The sequence below is a fragment of the Rhinatrema bivittatum genome, chromosome 9 (assembly GCF_901001135.1).
Source record: "Rhinatrema bivittatum chromosome 9, aRhiBiv1.1, whole genome shotgun sequence".
In the NCBI taxonomy this organism is placed as follows: domain Eukaryota; kingdom Metazoa; phylum Chordata; class Amphibia; order Gymnophiona; family Rhinatrematidae; genus Rhinatrema; species Rhinatrema bivittatum.
The window spans coordinates 73190686-73216028 of record NC_042623.1 but is presented as its reverse complement, the minus strand read 5'-3'; the positions used below and the strand labels follow the sequence as shown (position 1 = coordinate 73216028).

The following is a 25343-nucleotide window of genomic DNA, read 5'->3' as shown; positions in this document are numbered from 1 at the left end:
TTGTGAAGGAGATGTCTGAATTGGTTCCCTTCCAATTGCAGACTGAACAAGATCACAGGCATCAAATGATGGGAGCTATTGCAATTCCTGGATGCTCCCAAGGAAATAACCTCCATCCCTATTCACCAGGTTCTTTTGGATCTCCTCAAGAACTGGGAATACCCTGGCTCTGTTGCTCCAGTCAACAGGAAGGCTGACACCACTTATTTGGTACAGTCAGCCCCAGGTTTTCAAAAACCTCAATTGGATCACCAATCTGTGGTTGTAGAATCGGCCCAAAAGAAGGCAAGGAGATCGAAACCCCACTCTTCCTTTCCCCCAGGCAAGGAGCAGAAATTTCTAGATGCCATTGGTCGCCGTGTCTTCCAGGGCTCAATGCTCATCTTCTGAATTGCCTCTTATCAGCTCTATATAACCCAATACAACAGGGTCTTATTTAAGCAGATACAGGAATTGGCAGACTCCCTGCCTCAACAGTTCCAAGATCAACTTCAAACCCTAGTGAACAAGGGCTTTGAGGCAGACAAGCATGAGATAAGATCATCTTACAATAACTTTGACACTGCTACCAGGGTATCTGCAGCTGCTATTTCGGCAAGAAGATGGGCCTCGCTTGAGTCTTCGGACCTTCACCCTGACGTACAGGACAGATTATCCGACCTGCCCTGTGTAGGAGACGATCTGTTTGGCGAGCAGATTTCAATGGACGGTGGCCGAACTCAAGGACCATCATGAGACCCTGAAACAAACAGCTCTTTCTGATGCCTTCTGAGTATTCCTCAAAACAGCGTCTCCGAAAGGATGCTAAGAAGTCATTCTTCCGTCCAAAGAAATCCTACCCACCACCATCAGTCTCGTCAACTACGAAAACAAAAGCCTCAAGCAGCTCCTCAGCCGGGCCCTGCTTCCAGTTTTTGACTCCTGCATTGGGAGCAGCAGCCAGATTCCACTGCCACAGATACCAGTGGGAGGTCGATTGTGCCATTTCAACAACAGGTGGCACCTAATCACCTCAGACCAGTGGGTCCTGGCGATAATCGCTCAAGGTTATCATCTGAACTTTCTCTCCATTCCACCGGACTTCCCACCTCTACCGACGTGGAGAACATTCGACCACTCCATCCTCCTGGAACAGGAGGTCTCCCTCCTCCTCCAGGCCAAAGCAATAGAACCAGTACCCTACTCTCAGCACGGCCTAGGGTTCTATATCTGATACTTTCTAATCCCCAAAACATAGGGAGGCGTTCGTCCAATTCTGGACCTACGTGCCCTCAAGTACCTCCATCAAGAAAAGTTCAAAATGGTAACCTTGGGTTCTCTTCTTCCTCTTTTTTGCAAAGAGGAGACTGGCTCTGCTTTCTAGACCTCCAGGATGCGCATAAAACATATTGCGATAACTCCATCTCATCGCAGGTACCTGCGATTTCTGGTAGGCCCCAAGCACTATCAATACCAAGTTGTTCCATTCGGCCTCGTGTCTGCACCACGAGTCTTCACAAAATGCCTCGTAGTAGTTGCAGCCTTCCTCAGGACTCAAGGTGTTCACGTCTACCCCTATCTAGACAATTGGTTGATCAGGGCTCCCACTCAGCAAACTGCTCTGTCGTCCCTACATCTTACTTTACATACTCTGATTTCGCTAGGATTTCTCGTCAACTATGACAAATCTTACTTAGTCCAATCTCAAACTTTATCATTCATAGGGGCAGTCTTGGATACCTTGCAAGCAAAAGCTTTTCTGCCTCGACAGCGAGCTCTCACTCTCGTCTCTCTCGCACACCAGCTACAGTCGCAGCACCACACGACTGCACGCCACTTCCTCATCCTGCTGGGACACATGGCGTCCTCAGTTCAGGTTACCCCAATGGCCTACTTGGCCATGAGAGTCATGCAGTGGACTCTGAGGTCACAATGGACTCAATCCATTCAGCCCTTGTCGACCATTGTCCACGTCACCGACTCACTCCGTCAGTCTCTAGCTTGGTGGAAAAATCACATCAATCTACGCCAAGGCTAGCCCTTCCAGGCTTCAGACCCTCAAATAAATCTCACCACTGATGCTTCCAACCTCGGCTGGGGAGCCCATGTGGCCGAACTGCAGACACAAGGATCTTGGTCTCCAGAGGAAGCCAAACACCTTCAAGCAATCAGATATGCTCTCAGGGTATTTCAGGATCGCCTGTCCAATCAAGTCATCCTGATTCAGATGGACAACCAGGTGTCCATGTGGTACATCAACAAACAGGGAGGGATGGGCTCCTACCTTCTGTGTCAGGAAGCTGCACGGATATGAGCTGAGGCCCTCTCCCACCGATGTACCTCAGGGTCACCTACTTGCTGGGAGTGGACAGTGTGTTGGCAGACAAGCTGAGTCGCACCTTTCAGCCGCATGAGTGGTCTCTCAACCCCTCAGTGGCAAACTCGATCTTCCAACAATGGGTGGGTTTACCCTCATATAGATCTCTTTGCGACATTTCAAAACCTTTGCTCTCTCACTCGCAGCCAACACTCTCAGCCAAGAGATGCGTTCTCCCTCTCGTGGGCAACCGGTCTCCTATATGCATTCCCTCCACTTCCACTTCTCTCGAAGACTCTCATGAAGTTACGTCAGGACAAGGGAACCATGATCCTGATAGCACCTCACTGGCCACACCAAATGTGGTTTCCAATACTTCAGGATCTCTCCATTTGCAGGCACATTCCCTTGGGAAAGGACCCGCTTCTGATCACTCAAAACGACGGGTGCCTACGCCACCCCAATCTTCAAGCCTCGTCCCTGACGGCCTGGATGTTGAAAGGTTAATTCTTCAGCAACTTAACCTTTCGGAACCAGTTTCCTGTGTCTTGATTGCTTCGCGGAAGCCTTCCACGAGAAAATCCTACCTTTACAAATGGAACAGGTTTAAGTCTTGGTGCTCTTCTCAATCCCTTGACCCCTTTACCTATCCCACCACGAAGTTTCTAGACTATCTCTGGCACTTGTCAGAATCAGGTCTAAAAACTTACTCCATCAGAATGCATGTCAATGCGGTAGCCGCCTTCCATAAAGGTATCGGGGACATTCCTATTTCAGTACAGCCCCTTGTAACACGTTTTCTGAAGGGCTTGCTCCACTTCAAGCCTCCACTGTGTCCCCTGGCCCCTTCTTGGGACCTCAACCTGGTTTTGGGTCAACTCATGAAACCACCATTCGAGCCTCTCCATTCCTGTGATCTTCACTATCTCACATGGAAAGTGATTTTCCTTTTGGCAATCATTTCTGCTCGCAGAGTTAGTGAGTTTCAGGCTCTAGTTACCTATCCACCTTACACTAAACTTCTGCAGGACCGGGCAGTACTCCACACTCACCCTAAGTTCTTACCTAAGGTAGTATCGGAGTTTCATCTCAATCAATCCATTATACTACCTATCTTTTTTCCCAGGCCCCATTCCAATCCAGGAGAGCAGGCTCTGCATATCCTTGACTGTAAACCGGCTCTAGCGTTCTACCTAGACCGTACAACTGCCCACAGGAAAAGCACTCAATTGTTTGTCTCTTTCCATTCCATCAAATTAGGGCAGCCTGTGGGTAAGCGGACTCTCTCCTCCTGGTTAGCGGACTGCATATCCTTTTGCTATCAGCAAGTGGGCATTCCACTTCAAGACCATGTTAAAGCACACTCTGTGAGGGCCATTGCGACTTCAGTAGCACACCTATGCTTGGTGCTGCTTCCTGACATTTGCAGGGCTGCCACCTGGAGTTCTCTCCATACCTTTACAGCCCATTATTGCTTAGACAAGGCTGGAAGACAAGATTCCATCTTCGGCCAGTCTGTCTTGCGCAACCTATTTACAACTTGACGTACCAACACCCTTCCGCCTGCCCGTTAGGGTTCAGGATGCCCTCCGCCAAATTCCACCCCAGTCCTAGTGCCTTTGCACAACTGGGTACATTTGGTGCATATTCGGACATCCTTAGCTCGGTACTCACCTATATGTGAGGACTACCATCCTGCTTGTCCTGTGAGAAAGCAAATGTTGCTTACCTGTAACAGGTGTTCTCACAGGACTGCAGGATGTTAGTCCTCACGAAACCCGCCTGCCACCCCCGGGTGTTGGGTTCGTTACGTTTCTTATTTTATTTTTTGGCACTTCCTGTAGCTTTTAAACAAGACTGAAGGGTGACCCCTGCTGGCTGCAGGGTTAGTGCCATGCTGGGCAGTCAAAGGTGCCAGTCAAAGTTCTAGAAACTTTGACAAAAGTGTTCCGTGATTGAGCTCCATCCTGTGATGTCACCCATATGTGAGGACTAACATCCTGCTGTCCTGTGAGAACACCTGTTATAGGTAAGCAACATTTGCTGATTTAAGAAACAAAACCATTTAAAAACATTTTTCTTTTTTAAAAAAATGAATGTGTAAAACAATCTGTATTTAATACAAAATATGTTAATAGATAAAGAGATAATCTAAATGTAATTGGCTGAATTAAGCGTCTATTACAGGGCCTTATAAAAGTCTTTTCATGCCTTGTATGTTTTTTACATTCTTCTGTATAGATGTTTGTTTCACTGATCTGCACAACATACTTTAGACTTGCATTGTGATTGAACTATTATAGAAATATTCCAATAGTAATTGACTAAAAAAAATAAAAAGTCTCGATTTCATAGGTCTTCATATCCTTTGACTCAGTACTTGGTAGAAGCCCTTTTTGCAGCATTAACAGCCATGAGTCATTTAGGGTAAGTTTCTATCAACTTTGCCCAACAGAATGGTGCAGTTTTTGCCCATACTTCTTGGCAGAAGAGCTCAGTTTCTTTCAGGTTGGCAGGGGATTATCTGTGCACTGCATTCTTTGTCTTGCCACATTTTTTTTTTTAATTGAATTCAGGTCTGGGCTTTGACTAGCCACTCTGACATTCACTTTCTTTTTGCTGATCCTGTGCCATTGTTTTTGCTTTGTGTTTAGGATCGTTGTCTGGTTGAAAGGTAAATCTTTTCTCAAGTTTCAGGTCTGTAGCTGAGTGGAACATGTTTTCCTCCAGGATTTGTCTGTATATTACTACATCCATCTTTCCCTCGATCTTCATAAGCCTCCTTATCCCTGCAGCTGCAAAGCATTCCTACATCATAATGCTGCCTCCACCATGCCTTACTGTAGGAATGGTTTTAGTTTAATGTGCTGACTTTGTTTTATGCCATACACATCGCTTAGCGTTGAGACCATAAAGTTCTACTTTATTCTCAGACTACAAAAACCACCACATATATACATGCAGTAACCTCTAAATATTTCTTTGAAAATGCTATGCAGCACATCATATTGCTTTTCTTCAGCAATTCTTCAGCTTTTCTTCTTTCTTTCTTTCTTGCTACCCACCCATAAAGTCCATGTTTGTGGAGTAATCTTGAAATTGTTGACCTGTGAACATTTTTCTCAGTCTCAGCCAGAGACCTCTGCAGTGAACTTCCGCGGCAATTTTCTTAACCCAGAGATACTGACTGCGGAAGAATGGCCTGATTGCAGCAGTGTCTTGGTGGTACTAAACTGTTTTCATTTTATAATGATGGACCTGATGGTGCTGCAAGGGATATTCAAATACATGGCAATTTTCTTATAGCCTTCACCCACTCTACCTTTCAATAATATCTGAGTTCTTTCTGCATGCTTTTTCTTCAAATTCACCTCATACAACAAAAACAGCTTGATTCTTCATCTAGGAGTATTTGAATCAGCTTAGCTACTGTGATTAGACAAATATGAGTGCTATTTAACTTATTATGGGACTTGTTAGGGCAGTTTTTGGAACCGGGGCTATCTTGGGTTTGCTATGACAAAGGGTATGAAACTTATGCAATTAAGACTTTTGGGGAGTTTTAATTCTTATTTTACCTTTGGAATATTTCTATAATTTTTTTATTAAGAAAGTGTAAAATATGTTATAGATCAGTGAAACAAACTAGTTTAATGCATTTAGATTTGTATTTTTTGAACAGCAGAATGTAAAAAATGTAGAAGGATGTGAAGACTTGCAAGTCACTGTACATGCTCTCTCAACATGGTAAAAAACAAATATTCTGGAGAGCATGTTGATGAAGAATTTAAATGGTTATACTGATACTTTGAGGGCAATGATAGACTTGAAAAGGTTTGTTCATTTATTCATGGCTTGAGGTCAGATATTATGAAGAGAGTAAAGTTGTGGAGGATAGAAGATGCAAAGATTAACACATGAAGAACAACATTCACCGTCTCTATTGGCTTCCAGCACCAGAGGGTGCTGGAAGCCAATAGAGACGGGTGGGAGGGAGAAAAAGGGGGAGAAAAAAAAATGGATAAACTGCGTAGCTTGCTGGGCAGACTGGATGGGCCGTTGGTCTTCTTATGCCATCACTTCTATGTTTCTATTCTTAATTTCTGCATATATCTTTTTTCCATAAACTAAAAAATAGTTTATTGTGATCTGATTTATATTCTAGAAGTTGGACAGAGCAATATGTGGATTTCAACAAGTGTCGCAACTTCTGTTCTTGAACCTCTGAAAGTAGTGTGGGCCAAATGTAGTGGATATCCTTCATATCCAGCACTGGTGAGTATTATACAACACACATTAAATTGTGAAAGTTTAGCCACTACCTCTAGAGTAATGACAACAGAATCAGTTTTGTAAAATTATTTTATTTATTGAAATTACAAGATTAACTAAACAAGAAATACTTCTTTCCTAAAATAGTCTAAATTCTCTTATGCCAACAACACTACACCAATTTAAAAAAGTTATATCCATAATTTGCATAAAGAAAAAAATAGATTTAGAAAAGGAAATGTATGTATATATCACATATTAGAGCAGGGGTGGGCAATTCCAGTCCTCGAGGGCCACAAACCTGTCGAGGTTTTAGGATATCCTAATGAATATGCATGACATAGATTTGCATACAACTGAGGCAGAGTGCATGCAAATCTCTCTCATGCATATTCATTAGGGATATCCTGAAAACCAGACTGGTTTGTGGCCCTCGAGGACCGGAAGTGCCCACCCCTGCATTAGAGTATTCTAACAAAAATGAGAATAACTAGAAGAGTCATAAAGAATCTGCATAATATATTTTTTAAAAAGGCATCTATTCCAATGGTATAGACCAGTAGTTGTCAACTCAGGCCTTGGGACACAACTAGCCAATCAGTTTTTTCAAGATATCCACTATAAATATGCATGAAATACATTTATATACAGTGGAGGCAGTGTATGCAAATCTTTCTCATGCATATTTATGGTGGATATCCTGAAAAAGACTGGCTGTGTGTGTCCTGAGGACTGGATTGAGAATCACTGGTATAGATGAGACTTCTGAATCCAGACGAGCAATTGTGGGTGATCACAACAGAGTGCTTTTTCACAAAATCTACCAATTACTGCTGCTGCTACTACTTAATTCCATAACACTACTTGATGTTTATATGGTAGTGATGGCAGATAAAGATAAAATAGTTCATCCAGTCTGCAAGCAGTTTGCTTATAGTAGTAACTAGTTCTCTGTGCAGTTTACCCACCTTGCATTCTGTTAAGGATAGTAACTGCTGTTCTGTGCAGGTTACCCTCATGCAATCTGTTAAGGGGTTAGTAACTGCTGCTCTATGCAGGTTACACCACCCCTTTTCTTCATTTCCAACCTCAAGCCTTTAGGGGATCTGTAATGTTTGTCCCATTCCTTTTTGAATTCATTTACTGTTCTCGTCTTCATCACCTCTTCTGGAAGGGCATTCCAGGCATCCACAACCCTCTCTGTGAAGAAATATTTCCTAATATTGGTTCTAAGTCATCCCCCTTGGAGTTTCATATCGTGACCCCTAGTTTTACGGTTTCCATTTAAACAGGAAAGGTTGGAAGTTTGTGCATCATTAATACCTATGAGTTATCTGAAGGTTTGTATCAAATCTCCCCTTGTACCTCCTCTCCTCCAGGTGAAACATATTTAGATCTTTCAGCCTCTCTTTGTAAGTCTTCTGAAATAGACCCCATACCATTTTGTTCACTTTCCTCTGAACTATTTCCATCCTGCCTATCCTTTTAGAGATATGGTCTCTAGAACTAAATACAGTACTCCAAGTGAGACCTCACCAAGGACCTGTACAAGGGCACCTCCCTTTTCCTGCTGGTTATTTCATTCTTTGTGCAGCCCAGCATCTATTTGGCTTTAATTACCGCCTTAACACATTGCTTCGCTGCCTTCATATCACAAGACATAATCACCTCAGTCCATGCATGATAGTCTTTTGCCCCAATTACATACAGTTCTTTTGGATTTCTGCACCCCAGGTGCATGACTCTGCAATTTTTGGTATTGAATCGTAGCTACCAAATCGATTACTCTGAGTTTTTTTTAATCACTTTTCATTCTCTCTACTCCTTCAGGCATGTCCACTCTGTTGCATATCTTGGTAACATCTACAAAAAGACAAACTTTTCCTTCTAATCCCTCCACAATGCTGCTAAAGAGGGTCATTCATCAAATCGCGTTAGGGCTTTATCGCGGGCATTAGGGCCCTAAAGCCCATGATAACACATGTGATAACGCATCGCGAGATGTGTTTGCAAATTTAAAAAATTTAGTCAAATGGGAGAAGCTTGGGCAGAGTTTATGAAAATGAGGTGTACTTAGTATTGTGTGCGATAGTGTAATGCATTTTATCGCAGGATTTAATGCTGGAAATAACTACACCTTATTTCCTGGTGTTATGCTGTACGTAATGCCCAAAACCCCATTTCGGGCAGGAGAGGGGAGGAAAAAGAGAGAGCCAGCCTCTGGGGAGGCACACATATTAGTCAACTTTTTATACCACTGTAAGAGGGGCCAGGGGTGAGGTTTTTGTGATGGCCAAGGTTTTAGGACACAGTTCTACATGCACAGTCAGAGGTACAAACAGCACAGTAGACATCAGTGAAGATATTATGTGATTTGGAGTGATGAAAGGTATAAAAAGATGAAATTTGTACAATGTACTCTTGAGCTAGCTTGAGGCACTCTCTACCTAGATGCTATCAAAACCAAAACCTCACCCTGAATTACTAGTTGCCCTTCTTACAGTGGTTTAAATTGTTCACTTATATGAGAACCTTGTAAAGACTCTCGCTCTCTTGCCAGGAGCAGCCCAAAATATGGTAAAAGCCTGTCTGGGCACTTCTCAGCTTGAGTGTGATAAAATTACCCTAACCACATCCCTTTTTTTATCATGGGCGCTATTCTTGCGAAATATATAGCAAAATAATGAATCTAGGCCTAAGATATTGAACAGAATTGGTCCCAAAATTGTTCCTTGAGGCATTCCACTTAACACCATTCTCTCATCAGAGCAGGTTCCATTTACCATTACATGCTGTCTCCTGATAGTCAACCACTTTGTAATCCACTCCAGCACTATGGTGCTCACACCCAAGCTTCTCATTTTATTCACAAGCCTCCTATGCAGGACTGTATCAAAAGCTTTACTGAAATCCAAGTAAATCACATTGAGTTCTCTTCTTTGAGCCAATTCTCTAGTTACCCAATCAAAAAAAAAAATCAATCAGATTTGTCTGACAGGATCTTCCCTTGGTGAATCCATACTGTTTTGGGCCCAGAAACTCACTTGATTGAAGACAGTTCACTTCGGCAGAGTTTCCATTAATTTTCCCACCACAGAGGTGATGTTAATCAGCCTGTAGTTTCCTGCCTCCTTTCTGTTACCTTGTGAAGTGGGACCACAACCAATCTCTTCCAATCTTGCAGCACCAGTCCCATTTTCAGGGATCTATTGAACAGATGTTTCAGCAGATCTGCCAACACATCTCTGAGGTTCCCTTAGTATCCTGGGATGTATCCCATCTGGCCCCATGTCTTTGTCTACTTTGTTTTCCTAGCTCCTCTCATACATTCTCTTCTGTAAATGGAGTTATTTACCCCACTCCCATCCATGCTATTGTGAAGCAGCAACTGTCCTTTCCTAGCGGGTAGCAGATGGACTCAAAACAAGTGGGTATAGTGTGCTCGTGCTAGCACTTGGAGACGGATCTGACGTCAGCACAGGTACATATACCCCCGCAGGAAGTGCAGCAATTCAGTAATTTCCGTCTCCAAAGCAGTTTGGAGCTACCTCACGCTCACTGAGCGTTTTTCCAAATTCTAATGACTAAATTCATAGAAGAAACCTACCTGAAGACGAGCCCCGCACTCCTGCGGTGATACCATTCGGTCCCTCCCCCAGTTGAGTTTCCCAAGGCGATTTCCGTGGTCCCTCGGAGGTAAGAGCCTCAGTCCAGTGGCCAACTCCTGGCAGGAACCTAGCCCCCGAGTGAGAAGGGCTCGGGCGCGGCATAGAGGCAGCCTCGGTCCCGGCGTGGACTTGGCCCCCAAGCGAGACGAGTTCGGGCGCGGCCTAGAGGCAGCGGGTGCACCTCCTCGAGCGCGGCGGTGACAGTAATCACCCTCTCCCCCCGCAGCCAGAGACCGCCCGGGTCGCAGCCGGGAAGCGCCGAAGACAAGGTAAGACGTACATCTTTACTTGTTGGTCTCCGAGGAAGCGAGGAGTAGCAGAGTCTGCCTACGTGGCAACCCGCCAAGGGGGTCGCCATTTTGCCTGCCTGCTCGCCGTCGCCTTCTGCCCTGGTTCGTCACCGCGCAATAGGCGCCCGTTGCTAAGCGCACGTTGATAGGCGCCCGCTGATAGGCGCACGTTGATAGGCGCCCGCTGATAGGCGCACGTTCATAGGCGCGCGCTGATAGGCGCACGTTCATAGGCGCGCGCTGATAGGCGCACGTTCATAGGCGCCTGCTCATAGGCGCCAGTTGATGAGCGCACGTTCCTAGGCACATGTTGATAAGCGCACGTGGACAGGCGCATGTGGATAAGCGCATATTGGTAGGCGCACATATTTAGCGCATGTTACAAAGCGCAGACTCTGAGTTAACAGACGAGATGGAGCGTAAGAGAGCCCATGCGTCAGCGGAGCCGGCACCTCCATAATCAGGCATAAGCCTCTGCTCTGCATGCAACCTCAGAGCCACACAGAGCGAGGAAGCAGACTCCCTATGTGCCCAATGTGAAGAGGCCCTGGGAGTTCCAGGCCAGGACCGGTCGCAGCCCAGCGTACTTGCCAGTTCCTCAGGGAACACCCCGGACCTAGCAGGCAGCGGTGAGCTGCCAGGGAATCCGAGAGACCTGGTGCCCCTAAGGCCAGATCCGGCTTCGCTCTCCTGGGTGGAATTATTCAAGGGGATTCATGCCTTTGTCACAATGCAGTCTGCTTCCCGAACGGGGCCATACGTACCGGATGACCCGGCCCCTGGACCCTCAAGGCCTAGGCACGGCCACCCGGAACCCCCACTTATGGGGATTCAGATTGCCCTGAGGAAGACTAAGAGCCCCCGAGGAGGGAGAACTTCCCTCGGGGATTGTACCATATCGAACCATGAGGCGCTTCTTTCTGAAAGAGGATCTCCCAGGCCTGATCTCTCAAAGCCTGTCGGAACTGACTCTCCCGGGCCATGACACCCCAGGGGAACCTAGAATGAACCCCGTGTTAGAGGGCCTGCGCCAAATGACTCACCATTTTCCCCTCCTACAAGCAGCACAGCAGCTAATCGATCTGGAATGGAATGCGCCGGAGGCCTCGTTCAAAGGGGGTCAGGCCTTGGCTGGCATGTACCCCTTAGACCCGGCAACTAAGGAAATGCTGGCGTGCCCTCAGGTAGACGCCATAGTTAGCGCAATTGTGAAGCGCACCACCATTCCGGTGGAAGGGGGGACGGCCCTCAAGGATACACATGACCGGCGCATGGATGCCATTCTGAAACAAGCCTTTGAGGTGGCAGCCATGTCCCTGCGAATCGCGACCTGCTGCACCGTGGTGACGCGTTCCTGTTTATCACAGGCTAGGAACAACACCCCGGGAGAAGAGATGGAATCAGCTCTCTCGTCCCTCACTGACGCAGCCTCCGACCTAGTCCGTACGGCAGCCAAGGAAGTGTCATCCTCAGTGGCAGCCAGGAGGCAGCTCTGGCTACGTAATTGGTCAGCCGACTCCTCTTCCAAGACACGTCTCACGAGAATGCCCTTTAAGGGATCCCTCCTGTTCGGCAGCGACCTCGAGAAACTGGTCAATAAATGGGGCGCCTCTCCATTACTCAGTCTACCAGAAGACAGGCCAAGGAGGAGCCAGCGCCCTTTTCCTAGACCATCCAGAGGTAGAAACTCTCAGCGCTTTCAACCCTTACAGGACTCGCTACCAAGCACCTCGTTCGCAGGCCAGGAACCAGTCCTTTCGGACTAAGCGCAACAAGAGGGGAACCGGCTCGGGTTCGGGTCCCAGCTGTACCCCACAATGACAGCCGACCCATCCGGGGGTAGCAGCCATAGGGGGCAGGCTAACCCTCTTCTACCGCAGGTGGGTCGAGATTACCTCGGACCAGTGGGTCCTCGCCATCATCCGAGGAGGGTACTACCTGGACTTTCTTCGGCTCCCACCGGAGCGTCACCCCCAAGAGGACGGCACTAGAAGTTACCTTGCAGAGGCTCCTGTCCCTAAAAGCCATAATCCCAGTGCCTCCAGGGGAGATAAATTCTGGGCATTATTCTATTTATTTCATAGTGCCCAAGAAGGAGGGCACTTTCAGGCCCGTCCTGGACCTCAAGTCAGTCAACCGACACCTACGGGGTCCCCAGCTTTTGCTTGGAAACTCTGCGGTCTGTCAAAAATTCAGTACAGCCAGGGGAGTTTCTCACATCCCTAGATCTGTCGGAAGCCTACTTGCATATCCCAATCCATCGGGATCACCAGCGCTATTTACGCTTCAAAGTCCTGAACCAACACTTCCAGTTCCGAGCTTTACCCTTCAGGTTAGCCACCGCGCCGCGGACCTTTACCAAGGTCATAGTAGTAGTGGCAGCGTACCTCAGGAAGGAAGGAATCCTCGTCCATCCCTACCTGGACGATTGGCTGATCAGGACAAAGTCACCGGAGGAGAGCCACCAGGCAACCAACAGAGTTATTTATTTATTTATTTATTTAACATTTTTATATACAGACCTTCATGAAAGAAAATTCATATCAGATCGGTTTACAGATAACATGAGGGGAATAACAAAGGAAAGCCTAGGATGGGTAGTAAACTTGAACAAGAGTTCCCTACAGCCTTCTCAGTCGCTGGAATACCTAGGAGTCCGATTCGACACCCAGGAAGACAAGGTCAGCCTGACCTCCAAGAGAAGATCAAAGCTCCGGAATCGTCTGCAGGCCCTGCTGAGCGCCACCCGGCCCACAGCTTGGGATTACTTACAGGTCCTCGGCCTTATGGCATCCACTCTAGAGGTGATACCGTGGGCGCGGGCTCATATGAGACCATTACAACGCGCCCTCCTATCTCGGTGGAGCCCACGATCACAGAACTACACTGTACACCTACCTCTACCAGCCAGAGTGCGGAATCAGCTACGGTGGTGGTTGCAGCCCGGCCACATGAGCCGGGGGTCAAAAATATCTTCCCCAACCTGGACCCTGCTCACTACAGATGCCAGCCTGAACGGATGGGGAGCACATTGCGAAGAACTCACCGCCCAAGGGCGGTGGAACAGAGAAGAGTCGGGGTGGAACATCAACCGACTAGAGGCACGGGCAGTCAGGCTAGCGTGCCTGCGATTTGCCCACAGACTTCGAAACAGAGCGGTCAGAGTGATGTCGGACAACGCCACCACGGTGGCATACATCAACCAACAGGGCGGAACCAGAAGCCGACAGGTATCCCTAGAAATAGCCCCCCTGATGACTTGGGCGGAAGCGAATCTCCAGGACATCTCCGCCGTCCACATCGCCGGGAAGGACAACAGCACAGCAGACTTCCTCAGCAGAGAAAGCCTAAGTCCGGGGGAATGGCAGCTGTCGCCCACAGCTTTCCAGAGGATTGTGGATCGGTGGGGGACTCCAGGCATGGACCTACTAGCGGACAGGTCCAACGCGCAAGTACCCAGATACTTCAGCCGCAGGCGGGATCCTCTATCCCAGGGAATCGATGCCCTGGTACAGCCATGGCCTCAGGGGATCCTGCTATATGCCTTTCCTCCATGGCCCCTGCTGAGCGCCATTATACACAAGATCCAGCGGCACAGAGGCCTAGTTCTTCTAGTGGCCCCGGACTGGCCAAGAAGACCCTGGTACGCAGACATGAGAAGACTACTGGCAGGGAATCCATTACCCCTGCCTCCACACAGGGACCTGCTGCGGCAAGGTCCCATCCTCCACGAGGATCCAGCTCAATTCTCTCTTACGGTCTGGCCATTGAGATGGCTAGAATGAAGAAAAGAGGATACTCGGGGCCGGTAATAGATACACTCCTCCGAGCACGCAAGTTCTCCAAATCACTATTATATATAAGGATCTGGAGAGTATTTGAAGCCTGGTGCGAAACTCACGGCACCAATCCACATGCCGCTAAGATCCCTATCATTTTGGATTTCCTGCAAGATGGACTTCAGAAGGGTCTGTCCCTCAATTCCATCAAGGTTCAAGTGGCAGCGCTATCCTGCTACGGTCCCCGGAGTGACGGCAACAGCATCGCCACACACCCAGATGTTTCACGTTTCCTGAAAGGAGTCAAACACATTCGCCCGCCACTGAAATGGCCAGTACCCCTGTGGAACCTCAACCTAGTTTTGGAATTTCTAGCGGGACACGCCTTCAGACCACTTCGAGGCTTGTCCCTCCATTTGTTAACCTTGAAGATGGTGTTCCTGCTGGCTGTATGCTCAGCACGCCGCATCTCAGAGCTACAAGCACTGTCCTGCCGTGATCCGTTTCTCAGAATCACTCCAGAGGCTATCCATATTCGCACGGTTCCTTCCTTCTTACCCAAAGTAGTCTCACACTTCCACCTCAACCAAACCATATCCTTGCCTACCACGGAAGGTTTGAAGAAGTCGGAAGAAGGTTGAATACTACGCCATCTCGACATCGGCAGGCTGCTGTCCAGATACCTGGAAATTTCAGAAGCAGTACGAAAGACGGACCACCTGTTCGTCCTTCACAGCGGGAAGAAGCAAGGGGAAGCGGCCTCACGGGCAACCATCGCCCGCTGGATCAAAGAAGTTATCAAGGCGGCCTACGTAGAAGCGGGAAAACCACCACCTCTACGGGTCTAGGCTCACTCTACCAGAGCGCAAGTGGCCTCTTGGGCAGAAACTAGGATGCTGTCGCCTGCAGAGATATGCAAAGCAGCGACGTGGTCCTCCCTCCATACCTTCTCCAGATTCTACCGTCTGGACATCCAGGCCAGGGAGGAAACAGCATTTGCGAGGGCAATCCTGAACGGACCTCGGGCAGCCTCCCGCCCAGTCCGGGAGTAGCTTTTGTACATCCCACTTGTTTTGAGTCCATCTGCTACACGCTAGGAAATGTAGAGATTACTTACCTGATAATCTCGTTTTCCTTAGTGTATGCAGATGGACTCAGCATCCCACCCGGCTGCCGGTATACATGGGGATTCACCGACTCACGGTAAGCCATGTTTTCTTATAGTAGGGCATCCACCCTGCTGGGTGTCGACGCCTTCCGGTTGAGAACCCTGGCGGTCTCCAGCTACTATCGATCGGTCAGGGTAATCCTGTTCATTTAATCGATCAGTCAGTTACACATATATCCATAAAGCTTTTGCAAGGAAGATTACTGAATTGCTGCACTTCCTGCGAGGGTATATGTACCCGTGCTGACGTCAGATCCGTCTCCAACTGCTAGCACGAGCACACTATACCCACTTGTTTTGAGTCCATCTGCATACACTAAGGAAAATGAGATTATCAGGTAAGTAATCTCTACATTCTCCAGGGTCTTTAGAGAACACCTAATTGAAGTATTTGTTAAATATTTCTGTTATTTCATCATCTTTCTCCGCATATTAATCCTTGACTCCTTTCAGTTTTACTATATCACCTTGGGTCTTCTTCCTTTCACTAATATATCTGAAAAATGTTTTGTCACCTCGCTTTTCCTCTTTAGCAATCCTTTCTTCTGCCTTCCCTTTTGATTTCTTGATTGCTTTCCTTTTTTCCCTCAGCTTCACCAGATATTTTCTTCCCTGTATTCCTCTTTTTCGGAACCTTTGTATTTCTTGAATATATTTATTTTTGCTTTTATTTTATTAGCCAATTCCTTTGAGATGCAGATTGGTTTCTTTGAAATAGCTCCTTTTAATTTGTTCCACTGTTCTACTTTACCTGTCTCCCAAGTTTCTAGTTCCACCTCAGAGTACTTCCCATTTTATCAAAGTCTGCGTTTTTGACATTTAAAACTTGGATCTATATGTGATTTCCTCCATCCTGGCTGTGATATCAAACCATACCGTCCAATGATCACTAGTGCTCAAGTGAGCATGTACTCTGACATTAGAGAAATTTTCCCCATTTTAGTGTACTCCCTCCCTTGTGGGTTTCATCACTATTTGGGTTAGCAGAGCATTTTAAAGGGAATCCACTATCTCTTTGCTTCTTGCGATTCAGCTGTAGGGATATTCCAATCCACATCCAGCAGATTAAAATCTTCAACAAGCAACACTTCAACCTTTCTTCCTAGCTTTTGGATGTGTCTAACTAGATCTCAGTCCAAGTCTTTAGATTGTGTCGGAGGATTCTAGACCACACCAGTGTAAGTGAAAGAACCATCTTTTTTTTTTTTTAAAATAACCCATAATGCTTTTTTTCTACCCACATCCCTTGCATTTTGGTTGCGTTGATATTGTTTTTGACATAAAGTGCTACTCTTCCCCCTTTCCTGTTCTTTCTGGGATGGCCATATCCCAATCATGAGTCTCCATGAACCAAGTCTCTGTAATAACAACAATGTCCAATTGTGCCTCCACCATTAGGGACTGCAGATCTAGAAGTTTGTTGCCCAGGCTATGAGCAATTGTCATAAGAACATAAGAAATTGCCATGCTGAGTCAGATCAAGGGTCCATCAGGCCCAGCATCCTGTTTCCAACAGAGGCCAAACCGGGCCACAAGAACCTGGCAATTACTCAAACATCAAGAAGATCCCATGCTACTGATGCAATTCATAGCAGTGGCTATTCCCTAAGTCAACTTTATTATTAGCAGTTAATGGACTTCTCCCCCAAGAACATTATCCAAACCTTTTTTTGAACCCAGCTACACTAACTGCACTAACCACATCCTCTGGTAACAAATGCCAGACCTTAATTGTGCGTTGAGTGAAAAAGAATTTTCTCCAATTAGTCTTAAATGTGCTACTTGCTAACTTCATGGAATGCCCCCTAGTCCTTCTATTATCTGAAAGCGTAAATAACCGAATCACATCTATTCGTTCAAGACCTCTCATGATCCTTAAAGACCTCTATCATATCTCCCCTCAGCCGTTTTGGTTGCCCTTCTCTGTACCTTCTCCATCACAACTATATCTTTCCAGCTTTCCTTCCATGGTTTGCTGCTCTTCATAATCTTTTCTGCTCTTTAGCTTAAGCATGGAATGTTGAGCTGATTGATTTTCTTCTCTCACTTTGTGTATTGCTTGGGGGTGACATTCTAATGTCATTGACCTTCACTTTACAAGAGGAACCTGAACCTGATCCAATTTTTCCAGAGATTCGAAAATATATAAAAGCACCAAAACAACTATGTGCTATTCCAGTGACAAAGGCACTAAAGAACCTGCAGGATAAAATATGGGCATTTCCCCTTTCTAGTATGTAGCCTATAGCCTGAAAGATAGATTTTAAATGCAGAGTTAAAGATTGTGCAGGCTATGACATGACATTAGTAGAATCAGCATTGAGAAGAGCTAAAAAAAATTACAAGATTTATGCTTGTAATACATTGAGAAAAGAATGTCAAATTAATGGAGAACATGGGTAAAAAGGTTTACCAGTCTGCCATGTTCCAGAGTAAAATAATTGCTCATCAATTTCAGATGATTTAATACTTATATATCTTGCAAAAATATAAGAGATGATGCGCAATTATTACCAAGAGATGTATACTAAATTGTAATCTCATCTCTGAAGTTGGTGAGTGCTTCAAACATCTAATAAATTCCAGCTATGATAATTTTGATACATCATCCAGGGCTTTAGAACTTGCCATAGCAACAAAAAGACTAGTTTGGCATCAGAAAAGATATGTATGAAAAGTTAGCTGATGCTCCACACAGGATACATTTGGCAAAAAGTTAATGAGACAGTCAACATTATTAAAGAAGAATGCATAATGCTTGGCTTTGGCTTGAACAGAGTCAACTTCTTCACAGAGAATATTTCAGTTTCAGCCTTATAGAAAACTGGTCTACTATACACAGATGGTTTACTCCATATCAGAAATATTATCATTGTGTTCTTCAGTAATATCAGCAATCACAGATTATAAAAGCGAGGGAAAGAATACAAGCCAAACCTGTACAGCAACCATCTAAAAAATAACCTCATACATTTTGACTACTAAGAACTTCCATTGAGAGAAAGAATGCAGTTTGTACACTAATGGTCCCTCATTACATATTGTTCAAAAAGACTACTGGTAAAATTTTTTAAATTTCTGCCATTTCCCCATACTCCATATCAAATTTCCAGGGATCAGTTGACACATAACATGCAAATTACCACAAGGGTAAATAGTGGAAAATAGCAGAGCACATCAATGGGGAAAATCAAATTAATGTAATAATAATTTTAAAAAATGATTTTAAAAAATGATAGAAAAGGCACACCATCTATAAGTTGCAAAATTTAATAAACAGTACAATTTTTAAAAATTACATTAAATATATATATATATAACATGTTCACAAAAGTGTAACTTTTATCAAAGGGCTTTCATCCTTCAGGGTACACAAGAATTCCTTTCTTTAGGGGCTGTCTCTCTTGCCACTTGTCTCCTTCCGGAGCTGGTACCAGAGGGGTGAGTCCTTTTTGTGGGGGAAAGCTTTTGCTTGTGGCCCAGGCGGTGAGGTGGATTCCTTTGTCTGTATGTAGCTGGTTAAAGTGGTGCTAATGCTTGGTAGGGACAGATGACACAGGTCTAGGTGTTCAAATAATAAATGTTTACTGATAATCATTACCCAGGTAAAACAAATGTTACAGATGTGTTCCATTCTCTGTGTATGTTCTGCGTATGTTCTAACAATTCAGATTCCTGGGGGGCTTCTAACTCTCCTGAAATGATAGAATCAGCATCCTAGACTTTTGGGAAAATCCTATGCCATGAGGGAGATCCCCTTAGAGGTTGACACAGTCCTACCTGAATTGAATTCTGCTCCAAACAGCTACCATCTGCGCATGCATTCCCAGTGGAAGATCCTGTGGAGGTTCTTCAGGATTATTCCTCTTTCGCCTGATTCCTTTACATGACCCTTCAGTGGGAAAGGCCTGAGATGGAACTTCAGGACTATGTGCATATAGCTCCAGTCCCAAAAGAAGAGGGGTAGCAAATAGAACCTCCTCAAAACAAAATCTGAATCAGTTACTTAACAGCAAAAAGTTGTCTCTGGAGTGATCACTGTCACTATAGCCCCTTTTTTCTTCAGAATAGGAGACTACAGGTTTTCAGGTTCCTGGATCCGGGGGTGTGACCTTTTCCCAGGAAATTCCAGGTTCTCTCTTCCAGTCTCAAAAATCCTCAATTTTCAAACTCAGGTTTGCCTCACACTGACAGAGTGCCTGACAGGGAATTCCCTTAACAAAAAGCACACCTAATGAGAGGAAATGGCCTCACTTAGGCAGAAACTAAATAGAGCTCCTTCCTCTTCAAGAGCGAAACCAAAACCCACACCTACATCTCTTTCAAACCTTAGTTATTAGCAAGGTCCACCCACTCAGGCTGCCTAGAGGAGCAGCTGAAAGTGGTATTCCTTATAGATGATTCGTAGGCGACTGGGGTATTCTAGTGGACAAACCCATGCAGGTGCCACCTAAACACAGCCATGTTTCAAAATCACCGTCTTTCTCAGAGGTATAATCACAGTAAAAATCATAAAATAGGTTTCCTGTAAAATGTCTATAAAACATAACAAGGATAGATATATAAAATATTTATTTGTATTTATTAAAATGTCTTAATTGCTCACACGCAAGCCCTAAGCAATTTATAAGATAAACATACATAATAAAATTATAATTGCATACAACACATAATAACCTAACAGACAAAATACAAGACAATCAATACCCAAAGTCGATCTTGGGAGCTGAAATCTTGGTTTAAAGCATGATTTTATACAAATGCTTAGCTCATCAGAAATTATTTTAATGCTGTCTTAAATGTTTTAGTACACTGCATTAGTCTCAAAGCTGCGGGTATAGTATTCCACATAGCAGGCGCAGCCACTGAAAAAGCACAATCTCTTATTACCGATAGTCTCGCTGCTCGTATTGTAGGCACTTCAAGAAGTCCCCTGTCTTCAGATCTTAGGTTCCTAGTGGGTTGATATAACCGTAACAGAAAATTAATTCAGGGCAGAGAGGAAGTACTGATAAGTTTGTGAATGAAGAGCAATATCTTTGACTTAACTCTAAAACGGACGGGTAGCCATTGAAGATGACGAAGAGTTGATGTGATGTGTTCAGTACGCTTTTTATCACTGACCAGCCAAGCTGTTGAATTGAGAAGTAATTGAAGGGGCTTTAATGCTGAGTCCAGAAGCCCAAGATTGTGTTACAATAGTCGAAGGTAGGTAACAATGATGCTTGAACCACTAATTTGAAATCATATAGTTCTAGTAAATTCTTTAAACCATAGAAAACTCTAAATTGTATAGCAAATATGTACATGTAAAAGATGTTCTCACAGGACAAGCAGGATGGTAGTCCTCACATATGGGTGATGTCAGTGGATGGAGCCCTGTTACGGAAAACTTTTCTGTCAAAGTTTCTATAAAGCTTTGACTGACACTGGCACACTGAGTGCACTGAGCATGCTCAGCCTGCAATTATCCCTGTGACCACAGGTGTCTCCCCTCAGTCTTCTTTTTTCTGCTCTGCAGTAAGCATAGCAGTTAGGAGCTCTGTGAGAAATTCTCACAATTTTTCCACACGGAAACACTTAAACATTTACTTCACAAACGCTTTTTCCCTGCACGGGTCTCCCTTCGCGTACATTTAATCAATGCTTGGTGAGTACTACGCCCTGTTTTTCGGTCTGTTCCTGTCACCTCACTACGGTTTCCCCGGCCTACCAACCAAATTGCGCCTTCCCTCTCCCTATATTTTCACAGTTAGCCCCACATAGCCTGCGAGTGTCGTCCTGTGACCCTCTGCCTGGTTATTAGCGCTAGAGGGATAGAGACTTCCACGGTTACCATTGCCACCAGGGTCTCTGTCGAATTCATACCTAGGTACCTTCGTGCAGTCGATGCCCCCATCGCTACCATCTGTACCCCCATCCAGTCCGTCCTGCCTTTTCCGATGCCATCGACACCCCTCCCCCCGCGGTCCGTCAATGCCATCGATCCCCACATCGATTCTTTCAGTGCCATCAATGTTTTCATCCATGGCGCTAATTTTTCCATCGATGTCATCGATGCCCAGGTGGATGCCATTGATGCACACCTTGGTGTCGTCAGTTCCATTGATGCCTGGGTTGATGCCATCGATGCCCAGGTCAGTTCCATCGATGCCATCGTCTGTTCCGTCGATGCCCGGGTCAGTGCCCGTGTCGATGCCGTCGGCGCCCACATCATTCCTATCGATGCGGCCATCGATTCCATCGATGCCAGTATCAATTTCCCGATCCTGTCGATGTCTATTCGATTCTTCGATGCCACATAGTTTCCATCGATACCTACGCTGATGCCGTCGGTGTCTCCGTCACTGTTATCGTTGCTCTACTCGGGCCATCGATGATTTTTTCATCTCTATTTTTGACGATATCTTCTAGGTCGCTTCTATGCCGCCATCGATACAGTGCTCCATGCTTTGGGTTCTTAACCAAAGCCCCGTGTCAGCCTACGACACTACATAGTGCCAGGAGCAGTGCAGGCATGCTGACAGTCCGTCATCATTCACCATCCAAGACAGCGAGGGCATCCACCTCGGCGCTGGGGAACAACGGGCCGAGCACCGTGGCACTCATTGTCACCGTCACGGTGACCATCCGCCACAGACACCATCCAAGACATTGTTGCTATCCTACTCAGTGCTGGAGAATGCCCGGGCCGAGCAACATTGCTACTGCCACTGTTCCACACAGTGCTGGCAGTCCTCTGTGCTCCAGAATGACCGGACCGAGTTCCGAGGAATTCTGCACTGGCGTCACGATACATCGAGCCGCTGCAAAGAGGGCCGGGTTCATGAGTCATAATGGCTCCCCTGTACCCGAGGCATTCCCCACAGACACCGGTGTAGGGTTCTGACCCTCCACAAATTACTGTGATAGCGCCAGACACGCTCAGCCTGCCTCCTCTGTACCTGCGCTACCATACCAGGTTACAGAGTTGAGTTGGACGTTTACGTCCTTCAGGCTCTCTCTCAATGCCTCCTGAAATCCACGGAGCCATCGATCTTCACCGGCTCGTCCTTCTGCAATCCACAACGGATTGGTAAGTACTCTAATCCCGCTTCAGCGACAATCCCATTGAGACCTGTTCTCTAAATCAGGCCATATGGTTCGAAAGGTTCTAGGTCGTCTTGTCTTCCAAGAACTGTATTAGTGTCACATATCGCTATTGCCAGCTATGTCTGACACAATACCAAGAGAACCTCTCTACCAATCATTTGGGATTGCATCAGGACATCCTCTCGTTGTCGGCAATGGGACTCTGTACTGATTAATACTCTGGCTTCTGGTTCCTAATTAAGGACCGAAATTCCAGATGCATTCGCTGATCTGCTAAACACAAGATCCAGCAAACACTGCCTCAATTGCAAATCCACCTCAAGGCCTGGCAACAGGTCTCGACAGTTTCTTGTACAGCACACAGAAATGCAGGTAAGACTTTTACCGTTCACACTCCCGTGGGAGATTACATGATATCCAGATTACATCAGCCCCGCCGGTTGGACACCACCTGGTCTCTCAACTTGCCGGATATCAGAGCGGCCACCCCTCTTGGTACCAAGGTTCAGGGTACAGTCCCCCGGATGCTACAAAGCGCAGGGGGGGGGGGGGTTAATCTCATTATTCTTTCTTTCAACAGAAAGTAGTTACTCTCCGCCCATCCTGGACCTCAGAAATATCAACTTCCTTCAGAAGGGACAGGTAAAATGGTGTCTCTCGTCACCATGCTTCCATACCGCAGTAAGTAGGTTGCCTCTCTCTTCTAATCTTTCTATGTGCTTCATGGTGAGTCAACAATATTACAATCCCAAGCTCTGCTGGTTGCTCCAGCTTCAGCAACTTGGGTATTTCATTAAATCACTAGCAATGACTGCTGTTTCTCTATGGAGTAAAACATTCACGCTTTTCCTTGCATGGACAGCTGCATAACAGTCAATCCAAGCAAGGAGCTCTATCTTCTTTACGACTCACTATAAATCTACTACCTGGGATTGCTGTTAACTACCATAAATCCCATACAGAACACTTCTGGACACCACAGTCACAATGAACTTCCTGTCCAACAACTGCGCAGACTGACAAATTCCTATATGTCTCTGCGCGCATACAACATAACCTCAGCCCCTCAATTCTTTCATTGCTGGGCCACGGGATTTTTTCACCATGCACTTTACTCATAGGTCCAGATTTGCTATGAGTAAGATTCAGTGAAATTTCAATTATTAGTGGATCTAAGCTGTTCAACCGCTTTTGTCCCTGATCCATATTGCAGATCTAGAACCAAAACCTAGACTGGTCCTGCTCATGCTCGCATTTACTCAGGGTTGCAGAGTTCGAACTAACATCTTCTCAAACCAATATGCGTCTATTCCGCTCCATGCAGAGTTTCACATCAACTTCCTGGAGCTTCGAGCCATGAGTTATGCCTTTATGCCTTACAGTACTACCTCTGCAACAAACCTTTGTACATACAGACAGATAGCATAGTGACAGTGTGGTATTTCCAACACACAAGCACACAACCTCTTAGCTGCTCTGCTAGGAAGCTGCGCAGCTCTACCATTGGCCCTTGCTCACTCCATGCATCCCCGGGCCTCTTATCTAACAGACTTACTGAACGCACTAGCAGACCTTCTCCATATAGGTTTCCATCCTCTCGGATGGTCTCGGACTACATGTGTAGTGAGAAAAATCTTCTAGCGCTGAGGTCAACCGACCTTGCCCTCTGCGTCTGAATCGAACCATATGGTGGACAGATTCTACTTCCTACACATGTCTCGAATGTGTTCCCATAGACGCCTTTGCTGCAACAAAGGCCTCTTATATGTGTCTCTTTCGATGCCTCTCATAGCCAGCACTCTTATTATGCTGCACCGGGACGGGGTTCACTGTTTCTCAGACCTACGTCCTGGCCGAGACCAGTATGCTTTCCCATACTTCTCAATCTATCACACCAGTAACCAATTTGTCTTCTCACAGGTCAGTCTCATATCATGGATTCACTGATGTTCTCAGGTATTGGTAGCATCACAAAAACCTTCCACACATAAATCTTACCATTCAAAATGGCATGATTTACCACATGGCGCATACAAAAGGGTATTACCCCCTTTTTTTCTACACCACTCTTTTTCTTACTCCCTCGGATTCTGCTCCCCAGACATCCTCCACATAGGTACATCTCTGTTCCAGTGGCGTACCACTTCGGAGTGGGGATACCCGATTAACAGTTCAACCCCTTCTGAGTCAGCTTACCATGGGTTATCCACTGATTAAGCCGCCTCTATTTTTACTGGCTACGGAATGGGACCTATATTTAGTGCTTACAAGACTCATACGTACCCCGTTCGAGCCTTGCCATTCCTCTCACTTAACAGTCTGGCATGGGAAATTCTTTCCCTCGTAGTCGTCACTTCTGCCAATAGGGTCAGTGAGTTCCACACCTTGTTACATACTCACCTGACCCTGAGTTCCTCCGTGACTGAGTGGTCTTACGTATTCAACTTCATATCCTTTTTAAGGTAGATGCAGCATCTCACCTTACTTAGAATATACTCTGCCCACTTTTTCCCAACACCTCTCTGTCACCAGAGCGAGAGGGTTTTCCACTCCTTGGACTGTAAAAGTGCACTTGCATTCTATCTAGACCGCACTACACTCCATAGGAATTACACCTAACTCTTTCCTTCTGTGGCAAAAGCCAAACTGCAAGTTCCAGTGGGCAAACAGACCTTTTCCTTCTAATTGACGGTCTGTATCTCTTTTTCCTCCCAACAAGCAGGCATTTCACTACAACACCGTGTGTAACCACACTCTGTTAGGGCCATACCAACCTCA

The 25343-nt window shown here is 45.9% G+C and overlaps 1 protein-coding gene across 8 annotated transcripts in view; it reads left to right on the top strand.

Moving 5' to 3' along the window:
* BRD1 (bromodomain containing 1) overlaps nt 1–25343 on the top strand; it is a 569207-nt gene that overhangs the window by 492487 nt on the left and 51377 nt on the right. For all 8 annotated transcript variants that reach the window (XR_003858664.1, XM_029616229.1, XM_029616225.1 and 5 more), the window contains one exon: nt 6462–6571. Coding sequence is in view for 7 of the 8 variants with exons in the window: in XM_029616229.1 (XP_029472089.1) it covers nt 6462–6571 (110 nt within the window). In the remaining variant the exon portion in view is untranslated. The remainder of the gene's footprint in view (nt 1–6461; nt 6572–25343) is intronic.